Source organism: Electrona antarctica (assembly GCF_951216825.1).
Source record: "Electrona antarctica genome assembly, chromosome: 5".
Classification (NCBI taxonomy): domain Eukaryota; kingdom Metazoa; phylum Chordata; class Actinopteri; order Myctophiformes; family Myctophidae; genus Electrona; species Electrona antarctica.
In genome coordinates this window covers 14,376,251-14,401,386 of record NC_136810.1, presented here as the reverse complement: position 1 = coordinate 14,401,386, position 25,136 = coordinate 14,376,251, and the positions used below count along the sequence as shown (strand labels likewise).

Here is a 25,136-nt window from a genome sequence, read left to right as displayed (position 1 = left end):
ATTAGTAGTAATTTCATATCTGAAATATCTAGGATTCAGTCTGAATACTAAACTATTCTATTATTCTATACTAGTAGCCTATAGAAGACTGTATTGTATACATTACAGGCAATAGGCCTGCTGTCCACTGCAGTTAGAGCGTGACCTCATCTTTTTCCCTTCTCTACCTTAAATTATGTTTATTTAACCATATAGTCCTCTATGGTAAACTAATCATTAGTAAACCTCTTTGCCAAAAATAGCAGATCTACACAAAACCTAAAAAGAGTTTGTAAACCGAAGGTAAGTAAGTGGTTCAAGGCCACCGTTATAAATGCAATTTGAATACAAAACTAAAAGGTTAAGTATTTAATTGTCAACTTATGAGCTTCTATTATATGTCTCTGTGACACATCGTATAGATCAATATCATGGTCAGTATCATGTCAGTATCATGGTCAGTATCATGTCATGGTCAGTGTCATGTCAATATCATGGTCAGTATCATGTCAGTATCATGGTCAGTATCATGTCATGGTCAGTGTCATGTCAATATCATGGTCAGTATCATGTCAATATCATGGTCAGTATCATGTTAGTATCATGGTCAGTATCATGTCATGGTCAGTGTCATGTCAATATCATGGTCAGTGTCATGTCAATATCATGGTCAGTGTCATGTCAATATCATGGTCAGTGTCATGTCAGTATCATGGTCAGTGTCATGTCAATATCATGGTCAGTGTCATGTCAATATCATGGTCAGTGTCATGTCCGTATCATGGTCAGTGTCATGTCAATATCATGGTCAGTGTCATGTCAATATCATGGTCAGTGTCATGTCAATATCATGGTCAGTGTCATGCCAGTATCATGGTCAGTATATGTCAATATCATGGTCAGTATATGTCAATATCATGGTCAGTGTCATGTCAGTATCATGGTCAGTGTCATGTCCGTATCATGGTCAGTGTCATGTCAGTATCATGGTCAGTGTCATGTCAATAGCATGGTCAGTGTCATGTCAATATCATGGTCAGTGTCATGTCAGTATCATGGTCAGTGTCATGTCAGTATCATGGTCAGTGTCATGTCAATATAATGGTCAGTGTCATGTCAATATCATGGTCAGTGTCAGGCCCTACCTGAGCCCTCATCAAACCCTGTACACTCAAGACACGCTATGGCCAGTACAGAATTCATTCCATATGTTGATCTGATCCCCCATGCCAAAGCGCCAGCGGTCGCCCAGCAGTCTACTGTCCCCCCGGCGGATGTGTGTACGGATGCTAACTTCTGGCCATCAGGCCATCTTACTGGTATTATACCAAACTGGGGGCCTTGAAATAATGAGTTTTACACCAGTGGTTTGAGAAGGACTGGTGTAAAGGTTACCACTCCATAAATACTGGCAACAACACAATGTGAGCCAGACTTAGCCTCTAGTCTAAGCCATGGGGTCCATTTATCTACAAACCCTGCTGTTAGCTGTAAACTGAGAATGAAACTCAGACAAGCAGACAATAGGTGAGAGAGACGTTGCATGAGGAGGGAACAAATGAAACTGAGCGAGAAAATGGCTTATTGGGATAATCTCATGTGTTGGAATTCTTGCAGCTATGCAGCAATTATGTCAATCAACCCTGGGTCTGCAAGAGTTTGTACAAAAGCTACTGGAATTCTCAGTTTGGAACAAAAACAAGAAAACATCTAGATTTTTACACTGACTGCTTCTTGCCCCTCCTAGCCATGTCCAGCTTTGAGGGTTTGTGTAAAAACAAACATTGAAGACAAAAGTGAGGACGCAAATTGTGATTGGCCGCAAATTGTGATTGGCCAGAATGAGAAAGATGACATAATGATAAGAGCACCCCTGGTGTGAGTTTTTTTTTCTATTTGCAAAATGGATGGTGAAATAGTTCCCCAATAAAGTTATATTGGGGAATTATTGCATGATCCATTTTTCAAATAGAAAAAAAATACTACTATAGCCTTCTACAAAATGCTACTTACTTTGGGTGTTATATTAGGCCTACATATTCATAACACCCAAAGTCTGCAAGTCATACATTACACATACAGTAGGCCGCCTATGTAGCCTATGTTGCTCCATGGCAGTTTATACGTGGCAATAATAAATAAATAATAGCCTAATAAAAATATCCTAATAATAGGCCTATTTTAGGCTTATTATTAGTAATAATAACGCTTCTCATCTGCTGAGACATGTTGAAGCCCTTCATATATATGAAACCGGCTAGTAAACATAATAGTCCTATTCATTTATTATACGGGGCTCCCTTGATTTTTTTAGGCTTCATACAGTCTGGTCAAACGCTTTAAAAAAAGAACGAAAGAAAAAGGTCTCGAGTCGAGATGAATAAGCAAATAGAAGCGCCACCATTACGCATGAGCAGGTCTCCATGCACCTCCTCCTCTGTGCAGGTGACACACCTGCAGCTACAGACACACACAGACACAGATCAGACCATATCCTCTACCTTCATGTCATGCCTGCCCGCATCATGTCCAGTACGTCTTTAAACTGTATATTATTGTTATTATCATGGTCTGATGTACACCATTACGCGCAATGAATGTCCCATGGGGTTTGCTGTCCATTGTGAGTTTGGTGTGTACCGCCAGCACTGAGGCGAGGTGCTCGCCCACGTCTTACTACAAGAACTGCTGGATCCGACGCTTCCCCGGACTCTTTATAGATGTGGAGGAGTCTCAGAGGAGAGGCGCGCAGCTGCTCAAATATTACCAAGAGGAGACGGCGCTGAAATGCAGCCGCACGTGTTGTCTGACGAGAAACTGTGAGTGTATTAAAGTTAGTTTAATTTGTTAAAACAAGTCTTAGATAGCCTACTCTATATTATGATGATAGAATGTTAGAACTTCTAATGTGTCAGTGTCTACTGTCTCCGCCATCTCTCCATCTCTTTCTGCTTAAACAGAGCAAACACAAAATACATTTTCAAGTCAGGGTACCAATTTGATCCAATCAGGATGTAAAATACAGGACAAAACTGGATCTGGAACATTAAAAACATGAAGATGATAACGGGGTATAGGCTACTCTCTCCTGATTGGTGTCCCACCTGGGAATGTAAATTGTTAATTAAAGAGCTGGAGAGAACGAAGACTAATACTGACCAAACTCACAAGAGCTTTAACTGTACAGATGCTCTTTGTCTTAACCATAAAATATCACTTATATGCACACCTTTTACCTCACATTCATTCTGCACTGATTAACACCGGGTAGGCCACTCATGGTTCTCAAAGTGGGGTCCCCAACAAAATGGTTAAAGCGACACTATGTCACTTTTTTTAATGAATACATAAACATTTTGCCATTCTGTATGGTAGAGTATAATGTAAATGTTTATGGCCTGCAGTTGCACACCATAAAAGTTACAAAAACGTCTTTATTTGGCTGACAAGTACGTTTCGACATGTGGATGTTCATCAGGTCATCATGTGTAATGCAGTATAATCTTTACAATTGGGTGGTTGTATGTTGTCTCCTTGATCTTCTATTGAGACATTTAGATCTTGTCAAAGGTCTTAGACATACAGTATAGGATCTGACACAAAGTTTGACCTGATGCTCACTTCATTCCCTGAGAAAACCGGCATGGTTCTATTATATCAATGGTTTAAAAACTAAATCTCCACTGGGTTCAAATCCGGGGTAGAAATGGAAAGTTACATAGTGCAGCTCCGATCTACAGGTAGGCTGGGGGTCCTTGTCCTTGATATGAAAAATGTGAGAACCACTGAGGTAGGCTATATATATATACCTGGTATTGTAGCCTAATTGTTGATAAGCGCACCGATCTGTTCTTTCCCTTCATAGTTTCCTGTAATCTGGCGATATTCCACTATGATACTATTCAAGAAAATGCGAACTGTTTTCACCTGCATTGTCCTACGCTGGAGAGCTGCATTCTGAGTCAAAGAAGCAACGTCATTCTGTACAATATCACAAAGGGTGAGTCTCTGAGCTGACATAATATACAGTAATGTCTCTGTCGGGTGGAAACGATTATGTCCAAAACAGTTACTTTTCAGGCTTCAAATTCAAATTCCGCTTCACGCCGCGCTTCTTGAAGTTTTTGTGTGAGATCAAGTAGGGTGTTCATTTACGAAAAAACACAAAAAGCTAGAATAGGGAGATAAGACGTTTCTGCCCGACAGCAGTGTGTCACTGCGATGTTCCGTTCTATTGGCATTTGAATATATTTAGTTTTCACCAAAAACACTGTATGGGAACAGAAAGCAGATATAAATCCCATTAGACTGAACCATCTGGGATTTTTTTAGATCACCTTATTAACAGGTGTACTCTTCTTCGGAAGTCCTTGGAACACTCAAAGGTTGCAGATATAATAACTTATACAAATGGGACAGTATAAGTTATTCTATTGAGACATTTAAGATCGTGTCAAAGGTCATAGCTCACCTACACACAGGATCTGACATGAATTTTGACCTGATGGTCAAGATTCAATTTATCCCCTGAGCAAGCAGGCAGGCTCACTTAAGACACAGGAAACCGGGTTCAAATCCAGGGTAGAAGAGGAAAGTGCAGCTTTAACCCGCATCATGTCATGCAAAGAAACATTAAAAACTAGAAAAAGTGCTCCGGTCTCCACCAGGTCAGGTAGGCCTATAGGTTATTGTGGTTCAGCAATGTTCGAAGTCGCCAATTAGGATGGAATATGAAGGATCGGACCGATCTGTCTTGATCACTTGACAATAGAGATAATCTGTACCCTTTTGCATTTTGTTTTGCGTAACGATTTGCGTGATGTTTGGACTCAAAAAAATGTGTTTAGCAAAATGTGGCTTCCTGGTGGCGCTATCATGAGTCATACTTGGGGTTTATGCCACACAGGTGTAGATCCTGACCTGTTGGTGTTTGGGAAGTACTTCACGTCCAATGGCAATAATGTGCGCCTGTGGCCACACTGGGTCAACGCCTCAGAACCCCTGGCCTCAGAACCTTTGGCCTCAGACAAAAGACAGTTCAACTGGCCACCCTTGCCCCCTGCACAGCCGTCCACTTCATCAGCACCCACCGCAAGAACCTCCAAAACAAAAGCACCACCATCACCAGTTTCACCACCATCCACTTCAACCTCCACCTCCACACCGCAGAGTGCTGCTAGTCAACACACAACCTCCACCTCCACACCGCAGAGTGCTGCTAGTCAACACACAACCCTTTCAACAACAACATCAGCTTTGTTCCAAGGTTATTAGTTTTTGAAATGTTCATTAGTTGTTGTTTTCTTTCTTTTTTGTTTCCTATTCGCTTAGATAGCTTTGTTAGTTGTTAGTTTGTTAGTTTTTTAGTTAGTTTTTTAACTAAAATATAACTAAAAGAAAAAAATTGTTGTAGTTAGTTTTTAGTAAAATAATAACCATGCTTTTAATTGGTGCTTCTCTCCATCACCTCTTTTAGACCAGGTGGAGACTGATGCACCCACCATCCTCTCTGACCGACCACAAACCTCCATCATCACCACCACATCAATGCCACCTCCGCCCCCTACACCCACCCCTCATGTCCCTTTCACCCCCCACACCACCCCTACCTTCCCCACATCTATGGAGGCTACTACTACAACCACCACCACCACCCAGCCCGCTCCCTCCACCACCCTCTCTCAGGTAGGAAGAATTAGATCATCACAATAATCTTTTGAATAATCAGTTTCCATTCGTCTTCTCTGTAAAAAAGAAATGTACAAAACATTGCATGAGAAGCTGATCTACAAGTGTACCTTAGCTTAGCACATTATTTAGTTTGGTACCCAAACAGAAATGTTGTATGTAGGTCCAAATCCAATTAAACACAATTCAATCATTAATCACAATATGCTCTATGCACAGCAGCCATATTTGCGAGACATTTGACTGCTTCCTTCCTTCACATGTGCTTTGATTGCTTGGTTGATTGAATATTAGTCAGAAATGTAATGTAGGGGCGTTATTTTAATGGAGGAAGAAAACCCAAAAGTTAAGATATGGAGTTTTTTTCCCCAACAGCAACAAACTAACATTTCATGATTGGTGACAGGCCTACACCCAGGTCCCCAGCAGTCCTGCGCATGATGCCAGCGTTGCCCCGACCACCATGGGCCTGATGGCCAACATCGAGAGCAGCCAGCACTATCCGCCCAACGACACCAAGGTGTACCTGGGAGGGAGGAACCACAGCGCGGGTGGTGGTGTTGGTGAGGGAGGAGGAGGAGGTGGTCAGGCCAGTGAGGAGGACCAGGACAGCCTCGGCGAGCTGGGGCCCGGCTGGCACGTGGCCGCTCACAGCCTGCTCATCGCCGTGGCCACCTGCATCACGGTGCTCCTGAGCTGCTGCTGCTCCATCGTGGTGGCCGTCAGCTGGAGGGGACGCAGGAGGAGGAAGGGACGCTACAGGACCACCTGGCGAGGACGGCGGGGCTCCATGAGGCTCGTTAAGTACGTGCTGGTCAGGGAGAGCTCCTGAAGGGTGTGGGGAGAGCGGGAGCCAGAAGGGTCAGAACTGAGGTTTCACCGTTCCCAAATGTGTTTGGGTGTGTTTGCAAAGAACCCAAACCGGGACCGTTAATCACTTGCATCTGATTTTAAAAATAGAGAAAATGGCAGATTCATAAGATCACAACACGTTGCAGCATGACACATTGTGAGCTTGAAGATCTACTATTCTTGCTACTTTTGACAATTTATTTGATATTGGTTTGAATTTTTATTTTCACCTGGTGTTTTCATCAGGTTGGGAAACAATTATTTTATCACTTACTATACAGAACAGAACATAATATCCATGTAAGCGCTAAAACAAGTATTATTTTTAATTGTGGTGACAACCAGGACAATTTGGTGGTCACTGGTGAATGCTGAACACCGGGAACATGTTAATGTTTTATAGGTTTTTGTTGGGCCTCGGGACACCCAGCTTGAAACTGGGACAATACCGTTCAAGCCTGGACAACTGCCCACCATGAAGTAGGTCGGGAGTGACTTATTGTCGGTGTCAGCTAGTAGCACACAGGAGTTTGTCCCCGTAACAATGCACTAGACCCCTGAGAGATGGATTGCTGAGTTGGAGTGCCACACCTACCATCAGCTCCCAGTACTTCACGCATGACTTGCACGGGATCGAATCCATGAACTTGTGGTCCAAAGGCGAGAGCTCTACCGACTGAGCTACCCGGCCACTATAGTTTACCAGAATACATCTTAAGAAGGAATCCAGTAGGAGACCTCTGAGATGCTGTCGTATTATTCATATATAATTATTCTAGATTCTAGAACAGTGAACGTGTGTTTTGATTCTTTGTGAAGGTTTGCCAAATCCCAAATGTCATAGCAAAGTGTATGTAGCTATAAAACATTACTATATTTTCAGCCAATTCTTAGGAAAATGTAGTCCGTGTTAGCCGAGACGTGTGTGAACCTGAAATAGTCAATCTGTCTGGATCGTTTAGTTTGCGAGGGATAAGGACAGAGACTTAAGCTGAAAATAGCCAATCTACAAGCTCACAACATGCTTAAATAAAATAGGTTGTAGGACTATTTTCCGCATTAGCCGCCATCATATGATGGAGAATAAATTAGGCATTACAGTTCTAGTGTAAACAATTATATATGTGTGTGCCAAAAACATTAAGTCCAAAGTTTGCTACGAGGATTGCGAGTTGAGACAGAACGGGTCCATCCAAGGTGGGAAAATTTGCCTTCAGAAAAATGAGTGTGCATTTGGCAGGCCCACATTTTGATACACTTCAATAGATTCTAAGTGATGTTGATGCCAAACCCCATGGCCCTTACCCAGATGTCCTCCGCCCGGCACCCTACACTTAAGTGCATTGATGTGGGCTTCCAAGCAAGAAATGCTACAGTAACAAACTCCCGAGTTGTTCGATGCACTGTGGGGCGGTGGTGGAAGTAGATGAAAAAAAAAGTAAAGTAGCCATATCAATACAGTACCTGTATTCAAAATTGACTTGAGTAAAAGTACAAAAGTATTGCCATCAAAATATACTTACATATACAGTACCAAAGAAAGTACTCAAATTTGCCAAAATCTGTCAAACATTTTCTAAAATAGCCAATATAAAATCCCACGCTTTGTGAGCTTGTAGATTGGCTATTTTAAATAGACAAATTACAAAACGGGGCTTAAATAGTTTTGTAAACATTTTTCATTAGTATCATCATTTAATTTGTATATATTTTAAGTAAAGCTAAACCGTACTGAAGTACAGTACTGTAAACCCACTCCGTTATGTTCCACCACTGCTGTTGTCATGTTGAGTCTTGTGTCTAGAGAGATTCATTCTGCTCCCCTCCGGTCTCCCCCACACATCTCTGGATGGCATTGAGTTTCTGGTGACCTAGAACTAAAAGGAGCACGGACCAAAGCCGTTTAATGGGACTTGGGTGCTTTTTAAACAGACCTGCAGCTGAATGCGTCCTTTGAGCGGGGACGTCACGCTCCTCACCCCATTAGGAGACGGGAGGAGGACGACAGGATGGGAGCACGGAGCACGGAGCAGGAGACGAGCACAACTGGCCCTGCTGGCCATCAAATAACAGCTCTTCATGTTACGGCAACTTGAAGGAGCACCCATTTGGTCCTAGATGGCACCGTTTCCATTTACTGTGGACAGTTCAGAATCCATCTTCGTTCAGTTCAAACAAGATTTGAAACTTTATTCATGTACCTTATTACATGGCTTGGTTGAACGCTTTATTCTGATTGGTCAATCGCTGAATTCAGCGGTCTGTTATTTCTTGATAACAGACCGCTCCGCTCTATAACAGACTGCCTAATCAAACCATCTGAGCACCAGCTGCGCCCGCTTTATTTACTGCTGTTTCCAACATGACAGCCATATAAAAACACACACACACACACACACACACACACACACACACACACACACACACACACACACGGTCAATTACAGCTAAACATTGCTCTCAAAAATGTTTTTGAAAACATTTGAGCTAGAAATAGACTAGCAGTACCCGAAAATGTATTCTATTTGATCAACTCGCTTCCTTATTTTCCGACAGCTGCAGCTGGGCAGACACAGCCAGTGCAAATACTTTGTTGTGTTTTGGATCAATTTATTAATTATGTTAGGTAGCCATGTAATAAGTAAATAATAATATTTTTTAGATTAGAGTTTAACCACTGAGGCGAAGCTGTGATTAACCACATAACGTCTTCTATTTCAGCGTACAAACTTTTCAGGAAGAGTAAGGCTATAGTTTAATCAATGGAATTGGTAGACAGGTTTCTGAAGGTTTCTGAACTGTCCACAGCCCACCAATGACACACGAGTAAACAGAAATTGTGCTATCTTATGAGTATTATAAGGACCATTTATATGAAGATAGATTTTTTTTTGTCATTTATTAGCAATGCTGTACCCACATATATTTGTTACAACAGGCTTTGTGGTATTGAATGATGGACTATTGTATCAGGCATACATGTACAGTTTAGAGTTTATTTTTGGAAAATAAATACAACAAACATTGTGCTGATGATCAGAAGAACACTATGTACATCAAAGGGTTGGATTAGACTGGAAACGTGGGTGTAGCATTTAGCGTTTTGTTATGAACGCTTCAATAGAATCTTTGTCCATTTTTACTTTGACTTATTTAAAGTCTTGTATTAACCACATGAACCCATCGTCTATTCTGGGAATGTCATCATAGGTGTTTCACTAAGAAATAGCCGATCTACAAACATGTCGTGACGCTTGTAGATGGGCTATATTCAGCGAATAATTTGGTGGAGGGGAAAAGAGTAGGGGACCCCAGTCAATGAAGTAAATAGGGATTTTAAGTGGTTAATACAGTGTTCTCAGGGTGGGGTCCAGGGATTCCTTGAGCAGGTTTTAAATGGACCTTTACACAGGGTTCCTACACATTTGGAATTTCAAAATTCCATACTTTTACCAGACTCTAATTCCGGGCCTGTGAGTCGCTCCTCTGGCAAGCTGCGACCGAAAAACCGAAGGTGTCAGAGTTCAGTTCAGTGTCAGGGGAACTCCCACGCTGGCCAAGGGGCCGATGCTTGCCTGTACTATAAGGCCACACAAGCTGGAATCACCGACCGGGGGCTTGGATAAAGGTGCTATATAAATGCACCATTTATTTAGTAATTGATAGAATAAGTCATTTCCAATAGATGGTAAATGGATTAGAGATTGAATAACTTCCTGACTGCCTCTCTGTACTGGAGCATGGTGCTCTCGCTCTCTCCTTCGTTCTTCAGTCTGGTGACGGAGTCCCTGTACTCCTGCACCTCCGGCCGCCCCAGCACCACCTCTCTCACCGCCTCTGCGTCTCCCTCCTCCACCACCTGCATGTAGGGGTGGGACAGTTAATCCAACTCATTTCAACCCTTTTAGCCTTGCATACCCAAGACTTTCAATATTTTGTTATATCGTTGGATAAGATTGTCAACAATTCCACGCTGTATTGATGTTTTGCGGTAGGAGAAGCAAAAGTCGATCAAAATAACAATTCTTCTACATTCTCTAACTGTGTAGACTTCTTGTAAATTAAGTAATGCAGATGTTTAACAATAATTTAACTCTTGAGTGTAAAATGGTCATTAAAATGGACATTTTACGGTCTCAAGAGTTAAAGATCTATAAGGGTCCATTTGGTTACCAACTCTCCATTTAGCTGGGGACCACCTGCACCTGGACCACAGGTTGAAAGCCACTGAACTAATTTGTTCAATTATGGAAAATATCCACAATACATTTTAATTAAAATAAATATCAATGTCCCTCGTTTTCCTCCATTCAAAATCTTAGAAATAGTGAAAGTAGCACACATCTACAAGCAAAACGGTAATCAATAGAATAATCGCCAATTGGATAATCAAATCAATAGTGTAGTCCTACCTTCATGCCAACAAAGGTGTCCAAGATGTTCTTCTGGGATGGACTGTCCTCCCAGCAGTACTCCTCCATGTCTGCCACCGTCTTCTCTGCTTCCCATGCCTCCGTTTTCTGATCAGACAGAAAAGAAAACAAGGACTGATGTCTGGGTTCCTTAAACCTCATCTATGCTGTCGATTGTCAAAAATGATTGTTTTCAAGTTAATAACTTAATGTTGTATACTTGTATTATCTGCTATGATGTGGCTTCACCAGGTTTTTAAACTAGTCATAAGGCAGTATCAAACCCCATAAAGGTTGTCATACGGTATGTTCATAAAACTCCTAGTTAAGCATCTCCTGTTTCTGCAGCCAAAGGCACCTTGATGTACAGGCTATGACATTGGGGGCAGCCATAGCTCAATCAGAAGCATGGGAAGCAGAATGGTCCAGGTTCGATTCCCAGCTAGGTGTCCATGAGACATGACACTTAACCCCTAAATGCTACTCCTCGAGCACTCATCAGAACCATGTCTAACCAGGTCTCCCAATTTCCCTTTCCCACAAGTACACCCCATGGTCATGACACTAGTATGTGGCAGTGACTGGAGTCGGACGCGTTGTGAACCTGTAGATCGGCTATTTTTGCGCAAACAAAAAGTATAAAATAAGGCCATATAGGCCAATAGTAAAAGTAGCAGATCAACTTGATGCCTTTGAGTGACTACTGTCGTATGATTAATTTACGAAAAATACAAAAGGTATAAATATGGAGAAGTGTTTTCCGCCAGAAACGTAAACAATAAAACGTGTTTCTTGATTATTTGAAAAAGTAATCGACAGAATAATCGAAAAATGCATCAATAGCTGCAGCCCCGTATGACGTCATCTTGTTATCTTGTTTTTGACAAGAGCAAGTTTCAGAAGGTTCTACATAAAGGTGTGTTGTGGGGCTTTCCTTTACTTGATGTTTGGTCCTCTCACAGCGATAGGGTTTCTCTATACGTGCTGCTCTGTCCACGGCCCCGTCTAGCTGCCATCACATTCCCCCGCTGGGACAATAGGCTCCATTGTGTGTCAGCTTAACCCATGCTGGGCGGGAACCCCTTTTGGTGTTAGCATTATGTTATGATTTAGCTATTGAAAAATATCAGATCTACCAGCTCATAGCGCGCCACCGAGTGGCGCGCTACGAGCTTGTAGGTCTGCTATTTTTGAAAAATCAAAGAACGACATAGAAACATAGCTTTTTCAGAAAACTGTCAGGATGTAGAAGACATTTTTAGAATCTGATCTCAGGTCAAAATGGGTTAAAGCAAAGGCAGTGATATAACCTGGATTCTCTTGCTCTTGCCAGGTGTTTGTGAGGTTAATGAGCATCATTACTAACTATACCGTGCATTATCTGATCTATAAGACAGTGGGTGGGTCGAGTGCGCTGCCGTCGGGCGGAGGATTAAGGCTGAGAATAGATCAGTGGCGTACATCCCTTCTAATGTATCCTAGGCCCAAGCCGAGACTACTTTAGCGTTAACCCATTTTGACCCGAGATCAGATTCTAAAAATGTCTTCTACATCCTGACAGTTTTCTGAAAAAGCTATGTTTATGTCAGTCGTTCTTCGATTTTTCAAAAATAGCAGACCTACAAGCTCGTAGCGCGCCACTCGGTGGCGCGCTATGAGCTTGTAGATCTGCTATTTTTCAATAGCTAAAGCATAACATAATGCTAACACCAAAAGGGGTTCCCGCCCAAAATGGGTTAAAAACACTAAAACTGAAAAAACATGGTCTGCTCTCAGACCATGCTAATTGACAGCTTATGTTGGTTATATCTTTGTATTTTACAAATGTATTTATTCAGGAGCAAATAACTAAAAATAAAAAAAATCGGACATTGCTTTTTCTTCTTAGTGTCCTCGAGTTCAAAATAACAAGCTAGAAGTAAATAAAGAGGTGCTGACAGTTGTGACTCCATGTCTGTCATTTCATCCATCTCCAAAGAGTTTGGCCGACAGGAGGAAAATACAGCGCTGAGAGACTCTGCCAAGAGCCCAGCAGCCACCTGTCTCCCCCTGCTGAGGACAACATGTGCACTGGCTCATGGGTTACACTCCATGTTTACATCTTCACATTATATGGACTGGCAGGCACTGGGGCACAGAGTGGGCAAAAGTGACTTGAGTGGCCTCTAGTGGTGAATAAGGGTGCAACAGTTACTGGAATAGAATTAATCGTTTTTAATGCAAAATAAACAATTTGGGGGGGGAACACATATAAAAGTCCCCCCCCCCCCCCAAGCAAAGGAAAATGTACTAAAATAAACGAATCTCACAGATGCAATTAGCTTGTAAATTGGATATTTTTGCTTTTTTCATGCGACACGGTTGCACTACAAAGTATAAAATAGGGCTATTAAGGACGATTAAGTGGTTAATCAGACGATAATCAATTTGGTCAATTATTATTACAAATAAATAATAGAACAAGCAGTAGGAAATAAGAGACTGAGACTCCCACTGGGTCGGTGACAGGCAGACCCAGGCAGGAGGCTTGAGCGCTGGTCTGGATTAGCGCACACAGTGGAATTACCAGGCAAGGCAGGCAGGTTGTGGGTCCTGGCTGCGTTCTCTCCGAGTGGGGCAGATAAAATCACCTCGCTGGCTGCCAACAATCAGCCTCTTTGTGGGCTTGCGTTTCTCAGCCGAGCGCCACTCCACTCTCACAGCTTCCACCAGACCAATGGGCAGCACTGTGCTTTTCATTGTGCCTCCCAAAAGGGCACAGGACGGTTTTCCGGACATTCATTCCCAACAGAGAACAATTTCTTGTTCTTTTCTTTTCATGTGACTAAAGCGTTTACGAGAAAAGGCTCCCCCCAAAGTTGCACTTTGCACAACAGGGGGAGTCATCTTTTGGCCTATTGGCAGTGTTTCTCAAACAACAGGGGGAGTCATCTTTTGGCCTATTGGCAGTGTTTCTCAAACAACAGGGGGAGTCATCTTTTGGCCTATTGGCAGTGTTTCTCAAACAACAGGGGGAGTCATCTTTTGGCCTATTGGCAGTGTTTCTCAAACAACAGGGAGCGTCATCTTTTGGCCTATTGGCAGTGTTTCTCAAACAACAGGGGGAGTCATCTTTTGGCCTATTGGCAGTGTTTCTCAAACAACAGGGGGAGTCATCTTTTGGCCCTATTGGCAGTGTTTCTCAAACAACAGGGGGAGTCATCTTTTGGCCTATTGGCAGTGTTTCTCAAACAACAGGGGGAGTCATCTTTTGGCCTATTGGCAGTGTTTCTCAAACAACAGGGGGAGTCATCTTTTGGCCCTATTGGCAGTGTTTCTCAAACATCTTCATGTAAAAGGACCAAACTTATATTCAGCCAGGGACTCCCAACTGAAAAGTTGTTGTGCCAGGGACCCCATTAAGAGAAGATTTGTGGTTTTCAAAATCATTCAACATTTTCAGATCTACGAGCCCACATTGCAAGCTTCTAGATCGGCTAGCCAAAGTATAATAATAATTATAATAATAATAATAAGGTTAAAAACTTTGAGGCTATATCAACTCATTAACTGGGGACCTTCTGAAACCCTCTGCGAGTCCCCGGACCCTACTTTGAGAACCACTGGCCTAATGGCATCAACGCTGGTTCCGGTGCTGGTGGTAATGACCCGTTGGTGAGTTGCTCTGGTGGGGCATGGCGAGCTTAATGTGAATGTGTGTCAGGTTCAACACCTGATAGGGGAGGCCGTCTCCCTCCCACCCCCCCATCTGCAGGGAAATGTCAAAGGGACAATGGTGCAGTTTGCAGGGCCTGGGTCCATTCAAGCCTGATGTCTCCCTAATGGACTCACTGTCCCATAAGAGGGACGATGGACATAATGACTGTCCGCTGCTAAAGAGCTACTTTGCAGTTTGCACTATTGTAAATGTCACTGAATAAAACCCCATTTAAAATTATTTTTTAAGTAACTAAGTATTTTAATAAGTAAGTTGTTTTATCTTCAAATTCTCAAAGATCTTTAAAATGTTTTCTAAATTAGAAATGTTAAAATGTTAATGCTATTCCCAAAATAGTGGTTAAAACCCCACCAAAGTTTCACAAAATTGTTATTGTATTACTTTTTTGTTGCTATTTTGCGTTTACTGTGTCGAGGATCCAAAAACCATGACTGTGGAGCAGAAACCTTTTATCTCCACATTTCAAATGTATATGTGTTTTCGTAAATTAACACCCTACTTTGTCGTACTGTACAAGATTGTCACACAAAAAGGTAGAAAAAATGGGCTATTTTAGCTATTTCTGAAGTGAAAGTGGTTACGTATGTCTGGGTTTTATCATTGCCAAGCTTGGAAAAGTTTCCTTTTCTTTAAGTAACGGTTTGTAACACAATGGATGCCAGCAGATATGGCAGATTTTACTCTGAAAGGTCCCGCCGTTCTGTTCCCCACCAAAACCGGTAGGCATAATGTTCCATTCTTATGTCACGCTGGTCACGCTCAAGTCTCTCTAGAAGCGTTAATATTCCAAACGAGAGGCATGCTGAAGTCAGAAATGAAGACATTTCCCATCTGGTCAAAACCATGGAGAGTTCCCGGCCTAGATTAGGAGATACGAGCCATTCTTCCTGAGCCGTAAACAAGGAAGTGAATGGCATGGTAAAATATCATCAAACACCTGAACCATGGCATACGGTAGTGCCTCACCAGAGCATCTGTGTGGCTTTCATTTAATATAGACATCATGATCTGGCTCTGTGTGTTGAATGTGTGTCAGGGGGGCACATAAGGACAGATGGTATTGTGCGTCCAATCCCAAACAAGCTCCTGATATGGAAACATGCGGACAGATATAGTGACAGTGATCTGCAAGTGCAGGGTGATGCCAAAGTATAAACAACCCTTCCAATGAATCAAGTCTTCTGATAAAACGTGGAAAGGCTGAAGAACAAAAAAGCGGAAAGCCCAAAAGGTCACAAAGCGACAGGGTTACCGTAATATTACAGTAATATATTACTTAGTTACCAGTTACTGCCCAACACTAAGGTGATGGAGCATGGGATGGGGACGGACGGACGGACAGATGGACGGATAAAAGCTGATATATGAATGGTGAAGTCATGAAGTATTCATGGCTCAGTGGAAAAGGAAGCAGAACAAACCTGTAGTGCTCATCCTGCCACAAAGACCTTTAGTGTGTTCGAACCCTTGACCACGAGAGGTGACCAAGTAGTGTCAGGTGTCCACACAGTCAAGTGGGGACTCACAGATGGACCAGCCATCCAATCCATTAGTCCAAACTGTTGCCAAGCAATGGGGCACTTTTCAAATTCTTCAGCACTGAATAACACCCTAAATTACCAATGATTGTGTGCAATGACGATGACTAAAGAGCGTTTTGTAAGGGTTAGAGTAGACCGAGATCAGGGTCATGGACTGCTCTGGGGTAATGACGACAGAGGGTCTTTTCAAGTCTCGATTAGGAGGAAACTAATGAAGTGAACTTACCCAGGACTCATGGTAGAGGACAGTCAGCAGGTACATGGCGTAGTCATTGTTCTGCTGCTTCAAAGGACAACTAGGAGAGGGAAGTCATATGGGACTCATTCAGATGCAAACAATGACATTATGAGAAAAAGGTTCATGAATGTTTAGTATGTCATTGTTGAGAAATAAACGGGGCGATTATTGGACCCTGATGCGAAGCAGAGGGTTCTTTATCACCCTGAAGTGTTGATCAAATATGAATCACTATCAATACTGCATTGGCCATTTCTCACTTCAAATGTTTTCCAAATTATTCTTGTGCGTACTGTTTAGCTGAAAAATTACATTGTGCAGTGGTCCCGGAGGGAGTTCCAGGTTGTCCCCAGCTAAATGACGGAGAATTAAAATTTGTATTGGTAACCAAATGGACCCTTATAGATCTTTAACTCTTGAGAGCGTAAGATGAAACCACATGGAACATTATGGGTCCATTTGCATTCATTTTACGCTCAAGAGTTACATTATTATTAATTTACAAGAAGTCTGGTTACACACCGGCATTTAGAAACCCCCTATTCTGACTGGCTCAGAGTCATTACTAATCCTGTCCCTAACCCTAAATGCACACGGAAGCCACGTAGTCGGAGTCCGAGTGGCGGTGCGTCAGAATGCCACTCTGTCCCCAAGAAGTCTACACTATTAGAGAATGTGGAATAATTGTTATTTTGATCAACGTTTGCCTGTTATCTCTCCTAATGGTACCAACATCAATAAAGCATGGTATTGTGGACCAAATCGTATCCAAAGACAACACAATATTCTAAGTTCTGAGAGGCTAAACCTCATCAAATGGTCCGTGGCTCAAATGGTGGTCCGTGGCTCAAATGGTGGTCCGTGGCTCAAATGCCAAATACATAATGGACCTTGATATGAAAACCACTGGTTTATATGACTGTCATGTTGAAAACAGCAACAGCCAAGATCTACATCTACAAGCTCACAATTTGTCTCATTGCGAATTTGCGACTGTTGTGAGCTTGTAGATTGGCTATTCTCAGTGAAAAGATTTGATGTATAGACCCCTGTGGACGCTGGTCAATTAAGTGTGTACAGTGGACCCTGGTCAATTAAGTGTGTACAGTGGACGCTGGTCAATTAAGTGTGTACAGTGGACGCTGGTCAATTAAGTGTGTACAGTGGACGCTGGTCAATTAAGTGTGTACAGTGGACCCTGGTCAATTAAGTGTGTACAGTGGACCCTGGTCAATTAAGTGTGTACAGTGGACCCTGGTCAATTAAGTGTGTACAGTGGACCCTGGTCAATTAAGTGTGTACAGTGGACGCTGGTCAATTAAGTGTGTACAGTGGACGCTGGTCAATTAATTGTGTACAGTGGACCCTGGTCAATTAAGTGTGTACAGTGGACCCTGGTCAATTAAGTGTGTACAGTGGACCCTGGTCAATTAAGTGTGTACAGTGGACCCTGGTCAATTAAGTGTGTACAGTGGACCCTGGTCAATTAAGTGTGTACAGTGGACCCTGGTCAATTAAGTGTGTACAGTGGACCCTGGTCAATTAAGTGTGTACAGTGGACCCTGGTCAATTAAGTGTGTACAGTGGACCCTGGTCAATTAAGTGTGTACAGTGGATGCTGGTCAATTAAGTGTGTACAGTGTTTTTAAGTGGTTAAACCATTTAGACCTAGACCATTGTAAATCCTGACTTATGTTTTCCGAAAAACTTCAAATATTTATTCAAACATTAAAAAAAGATGTATGTTGCAATATGTACAATTTGTACATAGCAACTAGATTGGATTGAAATGCATAATACTGTATAGGGGTTCCTGGTCTAACAGGGTTAAGCGAATGTTGTGATTTTGTTTTTGTTTTAATATTTTTGCAGAACACTCAACATGCCCTTTTTAGGAAGCTTTTTTTGTTTACCTGTCAGTTGTGATGTTAATGGTATCAGTCTGTTTGCAATATCTGTCCCCAAGCAGCTTAATCATCTTCTTCCTTGCATGGTCGTCCAGATTCAAACTGGACAGCTTTACCTGGAATGCCATTATAAGAACACATTATACTAATATTCTTGCAGAACACATGCATACTTGATTGTTATTGAATCATTGTGTGCTTTTCTAAAGCACACAATGTTTTCCTCTTGTTTCCTCTGTTTTCCTTTTGTTTTACACCTTGTTCCCTATGCGTTTTCTTGCATTTTTCATACATTTCTTTAAAGTAAAGCAACGTGACATCTGCATTTTCTGGCACAAGAGGTGCTATAAAAAAAAGAATCACACCATTGTGAAGTGAGGGGTGCTCTTATCATCGTACATCATCCATTCATTGTCAATGGGAATTTAATCTTTGTGTAGGACACAAATCTACACTATAGCTGAATATAGCACCCTTCAAACATAAGGTCTCACACACACACACACACACAGTAAGAATCCCTGAGGGCGAGAAGCGACCTCGCCCTTCACACATCCGCCTAGGTGACAGCAGACTGCTGGGCGAGCGCTGGCACTTTGGCATGGGGGTCAGATCAACATATAGATCATCATATATGGTGATCTAAGGGTGGCAGCGTCTTGAGTGTACAGGGTTTGATGAGGGCCCAGGTAGGGCCGGGCCTTAAGTTTCGGGCCTGTTGAGAACTCTAGTTTTCGCCGGCTGCCAGGCACGGCTGCAGTAATAACTTTGGGGAGGGCCCGATAGAGTTTGTATTGACAGGTATCAGTCAAAAGGGAGACATCTAAGAGGAGGGACGGGTGGGGAAGGATCAACATAAAACCAGGTCATTCAATTTCAACTACGTCAACCCTGTTTAAATCCCTGGCCTACACATTCAACGTAAATCTCTTGATTAACCAGTGACCCCTTTGTAGAACAGATAAGAGATTACTATGCGATTATAATGTCTCACTATGGCTTTGCATTATACTGTACATGACAATGTATACTGTATACTGACTGTATACTGTAGGAGTAGCCTGGCATGGCCAGACTAATATCACTGCGTAGATATTAGTCTGGAACTTGGGGTGGTTGCAAACAGATTCCAACGTCACAGCAAAAAACGTCTCGCTTTGAATAGTGGGGTATGATTGGTCACCCACAACTCTGGGGTGAGCTAAATGGGGTGAGCTAAATGTAATTCAAACTGAGGAGTGCCAGACCAATCTCCCCCGGGATTATTTCCCCTGTGGCAGATTGGTCTGGTTTCCAGGCTACTGTAGGGGGGTGTGTGTGTCATGCGTTCACTTTTAACCACTTCAAACTAACTAACGTCTGCATCTGCACACAGGATCACAGTTACTGTATAACCTACAGGAAACTTGGATTCCAATTATCGGTTACGTTACGGTATCATATTGGTCGATCGATTTGACAGTGCTTAATGGGTTATCTATCAGAATTCCAATATTGTGCATCAACATTTCCTGGCTCTCTGGGATTTACCAGTGAAATCTATCTCCCCTCCAACGCAATATCATGATTCATCTCACATTATCTGCATTTTTTTTTTTTTTTTTAACTTTGATGCAGAGATATAAATCATATAAAATGGGGGTCTGTGGCCTAATGCAGTTTCTCAAATGGGGTATGTTTACCCCAACAGGGGTAAGTGGAGGTAAGTGTTAAAACAAAGTAAATCTAAAACTAGCACAACTGTTGAATAGAAAACAATACACGTAAAAAACTAGACATACGCAAATGTTATGGTTATTGGTTAACAGTTTAAAATAAATCTGCTCGGGAGGCAGTAATTCCAACTCTTTCACTCAATTTCTTATTTGTAATGCTATATTCTTCAAAAGGTGGATTCATAGCATACTATACCATATAGCTAAGCTACATGGTTTTCTCTTGCAGTTTTCAAAGCAAAATACTGTAGAGCAAGTTAAAAAGCCCCTGATGAAGGCCTTGGTCACCTGCGTTACTTTCCATTTTTAAAAAGCTTTGCCATGAACAAATACAAGATTCTTCACTTTAACTGAACGTAATGCCTAGGTCTTAAGTTTCTTTTCTTTGTGTAACAATGTAAGACTCCTGGTGGTAAACTTAAATAGTCCAAAAGGGGGTACTTGGATTCATTCCCTGTTTTGTTTTTTTTTAAAGAAAAGGAACCCTGATAAGAGCAATAGTGGGACACTTACCTTCAGATGAACGATGCGAGCAGAAGGGTTTCTAAGTGAGGTCCCAGCATGAACATAGTCTGAGCTCTTTAACTTGATGGGGAAGAGTTCATCACACACAGCATCAGACTCCAGTGCTGAGGGCCATTCTGTGCAGAAGGCTAAAGACACAACACCTCTTCATTTATTATGCCTTCCATTGGATTATTATTTGATATGCTTTTCTAGTTGAAAAAGAGGCTTACGTTTCAGAGCGTCACAGTGTTTCTTAATGGCTGCTGGTGTCAAGTGCAAAAAATTGGGAATCTGAAAGAAGTTTTACATAATACACATTAGTAGTAGCCCCACACAGTATAAAGATCTTCACATTTCCATAGTAGACAATATACAGCAAGTTCCCACATCATAGATGTCTGTTTAATTGTTTAAATGCTATATATACTTAATTATCATAGTCTCCTGGGTCTAATAGAGGCCCTTTTTTCCCCTCAACAAATCTATTCTCAAAAAAACATCTACAAATTCACAACGTGGTACAGTATAAAATAGGGCTGATTGTTTAAAATAATAGAGAAATAATTAATCACAATTACACTCATCTTCTACTTTGTCTAATAACAACCTAAATTAAAACATGAACCTTGGTTGAAAAAAAACTAAAGTTGTCCTTTAAAGACGTTTACGCCGACAAAGCCAACTCCAGTTGTGACAAATCATGACAACAAACACAATATTTTGGGCCGAACAAATAATTACAAAGAAGAAAAACTATTATTTGTTCAGCACAACATTTTTTGTTTGTTGTCATGATTTGTCACAACTCGGGGGAATTATTTCCTGGGTCCTCGTAGGGGGCGGGACTGCAACGCTCTATAGTGCCAACTACAGTTCTGTGCTTTGTAGTCTGTTGTATGACACCCTAATCACCTCATTACAATAACCGGTTGGGTTTGGGCATGTTTGGTCATAACAAACAAGATACAGAGAGGAAAGGAGCTTTCAGCTCTTCACGTCAAGTCTACAAAATATAAGTTAAAAAAAAGAACAAGAGTGTAACTACTCCAAAAAGAATATGTGCAGAAGGCGCACACGGTATGTTACCCGTCATTTCTTTTGTACAGTTATTGTCATCCCATTGTGTATTTGTTCGTGTTTGTGACATGTGGACATTTCATTAATATTGAAAATATGGATATTGTGAATGTATTTTTGTTTTCAGAAAGTTACGCAATAAATTAAAATATTACAAAATAAATACCCATCAGACAGGGCATGGCTACTCCTGGCAGAGATTTGCTATGGCTGTGCTTTATGGTATTTTCACTGGAGTTTAACCAAAAAGACAATGCTTTTGTTTTTAATGTGTTGGTCCTCAGCCAAACACAGCAGGGGGCATCCATGTCTAGTGACATTTCACTATGAATGCAGTAGATTAGAGCAGAGAGAGCCACACAGCACGCCAAAAAGCTCATATTAAGAGGATTTCATTTCACCTGAGGTACAAGTAAAATATAACAAAAGCACTAAATAAAATCCTCTTAATGCGTCGGCGACTCGCTGTCAGGCATAAACCTTGTATGTCCATATTAAGTTTTTAATAAATTAATGCCTTAACTTTTTCACTGTCACACAAGATGCACAATATAGTTTGTGACTAAATAGTAACTACATTGGAACAGGTTATTATTTCCCCATTTCCTGAAGTAGTAACAGTTTTGGACATACAAGGTTTCCACCCGACAGTGACGAATTGGAGCATTTTAGTGTGCGAGCAGACACACGTCTGCTCTACAGTATTATTCTGATCCGGCAGACATTTTGGAAGTGCATGCATTTTTTTCCTCCACTTTTCTTATTGGGTTATGGATGTATTCAGACCTTGATGAGCTCCAGGTTTCCCTTCTTCTCGGGGGGAACACCACCTCTCATAGGCTTGCCCATCCGCACAGGTAAGGGTACTGATCCGTGTCTGAAGGGAGCCCAGGCGGGGTACACGGCAGTCCAGTCCTGATCCACTGCCATCTTCTCTGTCCTGGGTTCCCCTGACTAGTACACAGGCAGGAATTATAGGCTTCCCTTTTACTTTAAACAATGCATTGGGGGTACAACGGTCAAACCGATTAGTCAATTGATAATTTAATAAAATAATAATCTAAGCATTTTGGACATGTCAGGCAAAACTCTTCCAAAAAAGAAGAGTCTACAGGCTCCCATTGCATTTCAACATGCGAACTTTCAGTTCTCAAGCGTGCTTATTTCACTTTTTGTAGCGAAAGCGCTGTGCAACAAAGCAGGGCTAAAGGTGTTTGAGTCATTGATGTACATTTATTTGAGCCCTACAATGCATAGTTGTAATTGTGGGTTAATGATATTGTCAATGCCGTGTGTGTGTGTGTGTGAGAAAGAGAGAGAAAGGGACATACTCACTTCTCTCACCCAGGAAATTCTTTTTTTCCTGGGTCCTCCTCTGTTGCCTCCATCAGTAAATCCTTACAATAAGACAGTTAGGATCAAAGCGAAGCATGTCATTAAGTGAGTTTTTCACAGGGCTTATCCATTAGCTACTATACATACATTGGACTACTTAGTGAGTAGCGACAATCGACATACCGGAACGTTGCAAAAAAAATGATATATCTTCAGCATAATAACCAGCAGATTAAATAAGCTGTGGTTCCTAAAGTGGGGTCCAGACAGAGTCGGACCATACAGGGACTCTGCAGTGTTCCTTGAGGGGGTTCCATGTTGTGTCCAGGACACAACTCTGTCTCTGTCTAAGAGTGTTTGAATGTGCACACTCCCAGTGATATAGGGTCCTTAAAATAACAGTTTGAGAACTGAGATAAAGCCAGAGCACTTAGCATAGCAGGCGGCTAACAAGCTAGCAGGCTGTGTAGGTCTCTATGGTTCTACTACATGAGGAATTGTTAAGTAAATCAAATGCAGACAGATTCTCACCTTTATTTGAATTAGGTCTGTTAGTAGACAGGGCCGTGGCGTATGTCACCCTGCCCAGAGGGCTGTGTGGTGTAAAAGCAGGGCTTTTCATTCGTCCTAAGGACAACAACACCTTGCATGTGTGAGTCGCCATGTTTTCTTCCGAAATCCGAATGACAGTGACTACAGACGGAGGCCGTCGAGGGACAATTTAGACGCAGCACTCTGAGATATAACCGGGGCCTATCGTGGTTAATAATTTAATACATGTGTAACTCCAGTATAAGTAAGTATTACACGTGTAATAAAAAATAGTCACAGTGCATATCATATAATTGGTTTTGAAACATTTCACAAGTTTCGAATTTGTTTGCATGGTCAAATTTATTTTCCAAATTATATGAATCCTAAACATGCTCTCCTTCGAGTCCTTACTGAAAATATTACTGGATATGTGGCTAAAAGCACTTCCTGTCATTTCAGTTTGACAAAGTGTGTGTGTGTGTGTGTTATTGTTTCATGCATAGCCTAAGCTACCTGTCGCATAAATTATCTTTCATGAAATAATTTGAATAATTGGGTTCGTAATTGGTCGGTCTGTTCTCTACAATAAAAATCAATATAAACCTAATATCTTTAGGTCCATTTGGAATTTTGGATCCATTTGTACACTGGAATTATGAACACTGGTGTGTTTTACAGTGTGTGTTTATGTCCACATGTGACATGTGTCAGCAGCATCCTCATCCTCCTCTCTTCATCCTCATCAACCAGCCAGGCAGCCAGCTGCTGCTGCTGCATGCTTGTCTACACAGACGGTCGCTGCGTCCCAACAGTGATGAGCTTCAAAGGAAACACCACGCCGTCGTGATGAAATAAGTCATAACTAATCATAAGTGACCACCAAATCAACGTTTGTTGTTTCTTTTCAGACGTATGTTGTGTTTTGAAGCTCGAGGAGAAACTCATTGACAGGAACTGGCTGCACGTTCTTCAAGTTTGTTAATACGGCTTCAGCCAGGACAACAGTTAGTGGATGGATGAGGTAGCCATGCAGCTGTCCTTTCGCGCCAAAGGTAGGTACATGTATAATTCTTTAGATTTTCCTTCTGTAAAGTTGCGTGAAATGCATACAAGAATTCGCGGAGCAAAGTCTGCACATCTATAGTGTTTAATGTCAGTATGCAAACACAGAAACGGTATTACATTTTAATACAAAACATACCTGACCCTGGGCGAGGCCTATAAGCCTTAAAAATAGGTATAAAGGATATATTTGGACAAAAGCTGAGAGGCATACGATACGAACTATATGTCAACCTGAACTAGCCTTAATTGTAACCCTAACCCCAACTGACTGGAGTTCGAAGGCAAAGACACTGTAACTGTACTGTGGTGGCTTAAAGTATCACAAAGTGTGTCACAAAGTGTGTCTCACAAAGTGTGTGTGTGTGTGTGTGTGTATACAGTATGTGCCCGCCTGTGTGTGTGTGTGTGTGTGTGTGTGTGTGTGTGTGCCCTCCCACCGTCCCCTCAATGGGTAATCCCATTTTAAAAGCAGAAACTACTAAAAGACAGCAGCAGTTTAACAGTGGCAGCTAGGTCCTCTGCTCTCATCACCAGACATTTTAGCCTACAGTACTTGTAGCAGAGCATT

The 25,136-nt window shown here is 41.8% G+C and overlaps 2 protein-coding genes across 3 annotated transcripts; one reads left to right on the top strand and one right to left on the bottom strand.

The window, feature by feature from the left end:
- The first annotated feature begins 2,404 nt into the window (after window positions 1-2,404).
- mansc4 (MANSC domain containing 4) lies at window positions 2,405-8,616 on the top strand. 2 transcript variants are annotated; one of them, XM_079500943.1, is made up of 6 exons: window positions 2,405-2,798; window positions 3,845-3,979; window positions 4,886-5,245; window positions 5,456-5,664; window positions 6,074-6,471; window positions 6,923-8,616. In XM_079500943.1, exons 1-6 carry the CDS (start codon window positions 2,573-2,575, stop codon window positions 6,996-6,998), a joined length of 1,404 nt encoding a protein of 467 aa, XP_079357069.1. In that variant the 5' UTR covers window positions 2,405-2,572; the 3' UTR covers window positions 6,999-8,616. The 2 variants fall into 2 exon arrangements, with proteins under 2 accessions (XP_079357069.1, XP_079357070.1); XM_079500944.1 differs by having other exon boundaries at window positions 6,074-8,616.
- Window positions 8,617-9,495: 879 nt separating this feature from the next.
- Window positions 9,496-23,670, bottom strand: mrps35 (mitochondrial ribosomal protein S35). The gene is made up of 9 exons (XM_079500716.1): window positions 23,501-23,670; window positions 22,970-23,031; window positions 22,421-22,588; window positions 20,788-20,848; window positions 20,564-20,703; window positions 18,342-18,451; window positions 16,417-16,486; window positions 10,932-11,039; window positions 9,496-10,378 (listed from the first exon to the last, which is right to left on the bottom strand). Exons 1-9 carry the CDS (start codon window positions 23,631-23,633, stop codon window positions 10,217-10,219), a joined length of 1,014 nt encoding a protein of 337 aa, XP_079356842.1. The 5' UTR covers window positions 23,634-23,670; the 3' UTR covers window positions 9,496-10,216.
- Window positions 23,671-25,136: the final 1,466 nt, after the last annotated feature.